Source organism: Meleagris gallopavo, chromosome 6 (genome assembly GCF_000146605.3).
Source record: "Meleagris gallopavo isolate NT-WF06-2002-E0010 breed Aviagen turkey brand Nicholas breeding stock chromosome 6, Turkey_5.1, whole genome shotgun sequence".
Taxonomy (NCBI): domain Eukaryota; kingdom Metazoa; phylum Chordata; class Aves; order Galliformes; family Phasianidae; genus Meleagris; species Meleagris gallopavo.
Genome location: NC_015016.2, coordinates 28,816,525 through 28,822,103, shown reverse-complemented (window position 1 = coordinate 28,822,103; position 5,579 = coordinate 28,816,525). Strand labels below are relative to the sequence as shown.

The following is a 5,579-nucleotide window of genomic DNA, read 5'->3' as shown; positions in this document are numbered from 1 at the left end:
ACCGCCGGCACGTCGCGCTGCCGCCGCGCTTCCTGGGCCGGAAGCGCACGGGTATCTGCGCCCAGCTGGATGCTGAGCTGCTGCGCTACTCGGAGAGGTGAGGCCCTGGCGTCCGGCAGCCCTCGGTTCGCCTTGGTGGGGGTAGTCCCGCAGCTAACTGTGCTTATCCCTAGCCTGCAGGGCGTCCCGGTGGCGTACGACAACGTCAAGGTGGTAGGAGAGCTCGGGGACATCCACGACGACCAGGGCTTCATCCACCTGGACGTGGAGGCGGACTTCGTCATCTTCAGTCCTAAGAAAGGGAAGAAGATGGTGGTATGTAAATGCGTCGACATAACCTTAACAAAACTTGGCTTATCGCCGTCAGAAACAACGGTTTGAGGCTTAGGTAGAATTGTATTCTAGTTCACATTAGTAATTCTTTAGAATATTTTTATTTCTACATTTTCATGCATCTATCTCTAAATTTTCTAAATAGAAAGAAAATATAAAAAATTTTTCTTACTAGAGAGTAAATGATTCTTATGTGAGTGTATTTGTTCATGTGTTCATATCAGGATACACTGATGAGTTTCTTTTCATTAAGTACAAAGGCAGTGCATCGAGTTTAAACCTATTTTTCAATAGAAGAAAATATATGGCACGAGGAACCTTTCTGTTGGTACACGTATGCCAACTCTCAGTTCTGTTTTCCCATATTCATTTCTGTGCCACAGTTTTGCAACATAACTTCTGCCTCTATAAATGTAAGAAGTGAATATGTTCATTTAGTAGAAAGAAGATAGAAACACCTGCACTGTGTCTTCCATTCATCTTCAAGAAGCGCAAAAGTGGATGAGATGAAGTGCACGTGTGTCAGAAACCCATGGAATGCAGTATTTGATGCTTTTTTATGTGTCATCTGTATCTTTAGCTGCAAAATAGTTTGGTTCCAGCATTAAAGTTTTGGTAGAAAAGTATCTAGTGCTGTAAAGCACAGTTGATGGCTGTGAGGAAAGAAATAACAGTTTGATGCATGTACTTACTGTGGTTACATTCCATGCTTTGACTTTGTTCTTTTTTGCTTACAGGATTCTATTTTTTGTAGACCTTCATGAAAAGTATTTAGGAGTAGTTTCTATTTTAGTATAGAATAGTTTGCTTATTTGCTAGATGAGCTTACTTTGTAACCTTTGCATGCAAAGTCTTGGCTGAGAGTGTCAATATAAGAAACTAAATATACATTATGTCTGCATTTAAAGAGGTAGTCTTTGATTGAACTCCATATGATATTCCTTTCTTTTACAGGGTGTAATTAACAAAGTGGCCCCCAGTCATATTGGCTGTCTGATACATGGGTGCTTCAATGCTTCTATCCCTAAGCCTGAACATATGTCAGCTGCAGAGTGGCAAGAGTTGGGGTTTAAAATAGGAGATGAACTGAAATTTCAAGTGGTGCACTTAGATTCTGATGCAGCAGGAGTGTTCTTCATTCGAGGACAATTGACTAAAACCAGGTACTGTGCCATAGGAAAAAATGTTTTTCTTAACTGTTTAAATGGATCAGTTACGAGGTGAATCATTTGATTCAACATCTTACTCCTTAAGCTTCCTTGTTTTCACACAAACCTTTGTATAAAAATAATTTGTGTTAGCAAAACTAAACTTTTTAAAGTTAATAGAAATAATTAACTATTTTAAAATTAATTTTATTAATAAAAATAGTTTTCTTGAGCTTAAAAAACTAACTCTTGAGCTATTGATCTGGCAAATAGTGCATGTTCAAAATAACATCTAGAGTGGATTTGTTCATGAATGTGTCCAGGCTTTTCAATTTAAAAAAATTCCAGTTTCTGAACACGGTGTTTATTTATGCTGGTATTTCTACACTTACCAGCAGTTGCACAATCATAAATAGTCACATGCACGTTACTTAAATGCTTGCTGAAGCGTAAGAATAAGCCTGAGCTCAAAGATGACATGAGAAAATACATGACGGTCATCCTTGTACCTCTGGAGATTTGCACAGCAGCTTGCTAAAAAAACTTAATAGTGTTATCTTTTAAAAAGCATGTTCAGAGGGTTTTTTTAGTAGTCATTTGCTCAGCAATTTTCTTCTACCAATGTGATTAATTTCTTATTTTAAAATGCACACTGTAGATACTGTTGATGAAATCAGTGTTTTTGGAGGTCTGTTTAATCTGGAAGAGTACTCTGGATTGTTTTCATGCGTTCAGAATTAGCTGTCTTGTTCTCAGTGCCATCTACTCCTCCATAATTTTAACTGCATTCTTTCAATATGAATCATTCTAGATGTTTTCTCCACAGCTCTCATTTGCAGGGTGGTACCTACTAGATTTTTGTTTTTAGTGGTTTTTTTCGTTGGTTGACTGGATGTGTTTTGTTTTGTTTTTTTTTCTGTTATTGCTGTTGTGAGTTTGTTGGTTTGGTTTTTTTTGTTCCTCTGGAATAATTGTTTAACTGTACAGATTTCAGTATGACAAATGGTTGGCATGATTGAATAGGACACTGTGTTTGCGAATAACTAATGAACCTAAAAAGGTCCACTGCACAGTAGATAATTATGGATGAAGGAATAAAAGAGAAAATGCAATACTTAATGCTGTGTATAGGATTTTAGAGAGTAAATTTTGGCTAATTTTTGAGGGAGAACATTAATTCCATGAAAACAAGAAGCTAGTCAGGCAGTATAGATTAAGCTGAAAGTGTCAACTGGGTTTATATTTTTCTGTATCTAGAGTTGATAACAAATGCTTGTCTTTATTGACTTGTAAATATTGTGTTTTAGCAAATTTTAACATTTCACTTTGTGTCTTTAGATGTTTCTGCTTTGACTTACCTCGTATGTTTTCTTGCAGTATGCAGCCCAAGCAGTCTGATCCTATTACTGATGCAGTGACTGATGGCACAAATGGAGAGCAAATTCAAGACTTTGATAATGAGAAAAATGACTTAAATGACTCTGGGGGAGGTAATGTCACAGAAGATCCTCCAGGTGAGGCAGATAATTTTGTGGGGGGAAATACAGAAGAGCAAAGTATTGGTGTTGAGAATGAAATATGTGATGATAAGAAGAAGAAGAAGAAAAGAAAAAGCATAAGCAGGAAGAACAGGAACATGTATTGCCTGCCAGTGACTCTAGTGGTTACCAAAGTGACCTTAAAAAATCAAAGAAAAAGAAAAGAAAGCATTGTGAAATTGAAGAAAGTGAATTGCTGGAGCTGTCGCAAGAACCTAAAGCAAAAAAGAAAAGGGACTGAAGTCTGACGTGCCTTTCTTACTGATGATTTCAGACTTTTTTTTATAAACTTCCAATAAAACCCTGTTTTCAAAATATACATGTATATTTTTTGCTAAACTGTGCGAACTGTTAGGTGGGATTATGTTTGTTTGCTGTGTACACCAATCGTTTGCAAAGTGTTGCAAGAAAGTAGTGGCTATACATGCATTTCTTTGACCAGAAAGTGGTGCAAAGAACAAGTGGCAAAGAGCTATGGAATGCAATGTCAGGGTCATTTGTATCACTTCTTTTGTCTGCTTCCCAGTTTTTCCCAGTAAGAGGCAGCTGGTTATGATCTTTGCTAATCTAATTCCACCACTGCTTGATTTGTTTCAGAGGAATCTTAGTGCTGGAGTTCTGGGAGACATTCCTGAATTCCCAGGGCCTGAGTAAAGATTTTTTTCTTTTTATCTTTTTTTCTTTTTTTAAATTGGTGGAAGACAGGGGAGTAGTAATGGGCCATCAATACCTTTTGAATGAAAATGTGCAGCCTATCTATCTGAAAGGTTAAAAAAACCCCAAAACTGCCATTGTCCTGGTTCTTTCAGAACAAAGCTTTTGCAGTACTCTGTTTTGGAAAGGAAAAAAAAAAAAAATGATGCAAAGAAGACCAACAGTTGGATAACTTAATTAAGAGTGAGCAGGGAATAGAGAGAATGGCTGCAGTTTAATGTAGTAAAACAGCATGTGCCCACTGGTTAAGAGTCTAATACCAATATGCAGACTGATTAAAACTGTTGCGTATGCGATGTTAGAAAGTTGTGAGAAAGCTCCTATACATTAAACTTGCAACAGTTTTCATTAAAAAGAACTAAAAGACAGCTTTAACCTTTTATACCTGCTGTAACTTTAAAATGTTGATCTCTATATCAGTAGGTGCATATTATCAGTATTTCCCAGACTGTTTAATAAAGCAACGACAATTGAAAAATGACAGTCAAATGCTAATTAATGTACTTCTATTAAGAACTATTTCTGGTGTAGATGCATTATAATTTTTTTGAGTATTGATACTTTTTGTTACAGCTCTTTTCTCCTGTGAGGAGTTTTGGAGGGAGCTGTAATGTGATGTGCTAGTTTTTTAACTGAGGTAGGAAGCAGTGATTACTTCGGTACTACTACCTGTTACAAGAAGACATCACCATCTCTTCTGAAACTGTGTCAGTAATCAGCACATCTGTGAGAACTTGCTGTTCATTTGCCTGATCTCTAGGTGTTCTCAGACTAAATGCTGCTGTGGTGGTTATGCTGATGCTATTAGCTGATTTTTATAGACTTACATACAATGGCATAAGCAAATATCCATAGAATGTGTTCTAGATTTAAAGGACTTCTTCTAGGTATGACTTTGTGCTATAGTAAAAATACTTTATAAAAAAAAACAACCTTGAAATTTCTCAACTTGCAAGACAAAGACCTAAATTTCTATTTTAAAGATTTGGTTGCATGACAGCCCATCATAGGCATTTTAAAATTAATATGAAGAACCAAGTTAAGAGTTTTTTGTGACCTTACAAGATGAGCTTGCATAGATTTTTAAGGAGAGCAGAAACTTCAATATATTCTCTTTTGTTTTCTCTCTTGATCTTTAGTGTGCTTTATCTTAAAGCCAGATGATCTTGAAGCCCGTTTCTGATATGTAAGATAGTCACAAGATACACACAAATTGTCCTTGTGTTTTTGCATATGACAATGTGGACATTTGAACTACGTGAACTTTCATTGATACTATCTCCTTGGATTGTCCATTCTTCCTCTTCTGTGACAAAATTAAATGTATTTCTTATAGAGTACTGCAAGGTTGACGGGGCAATATTCTGACATCTTAAGTCTTGCTAAAGAAAGCAAGAAAAAATCTGACTGAACAGTACAGGAAAGATCACAGGTTGAGACATAATTTACAGTTAGAAATGTTCTAATGTCCATTTTTTTAATGGATATTGATGTAGAAGGAAGAAGTTAGATAAATAGGTATAGAGTCTATATCAGGAAGGAAGGTGGCAAGTGAGGAATATTTGCTGAAGCCTCTGGGAAGGGAACGGAAACTTGGAAACTGTTACTGCTGCAAAGGCACCAAAGTTAGTTTTTAATAATCATTACAGGTCACTTTCTATTTTAGAGAAGGGAAACATCTTCAGTAGACAAGCTTTTGGTGAGTGAGGCGTGAATCAAGCCAAGCCAGTTTGTAGAAGCATCTTGAAGCACTGAGAGATTGTCTTGCTTTGTTTCAGCTTTTCATCAGCACAAACAGATGGAGCTGTAGCAGTCATTGCAACTAACAAAACAAGTTGCAGATACA

General features: G+C 36.7%; 1 protein-coding gene across 1 annotated transcript; it reads left to right on the top strand.

Moving 5' to 3' along the window:
• Nucleotides 1-2: 2 nt before the first annotated feature.
• TWISTNB (TWIST neighbor) lies at nt 3-3,358 on the top strand (the record flags this gene model as incomplete). Its single annotated transcript, XM_010712798.3, is given in 5 exon segments — nt 3-97; nt 174-315; nt 1,288-1,496; nt 2,859-3,084; nt 3,087-3,358. Coding segments are annotated over 5 exon segments (846 nt in total), but the record flags the coding sequence as incomplete, so codon positions are not given.
• Nucleotides 3,359-5,579: the final 2,221 nt, after the last annotated feature.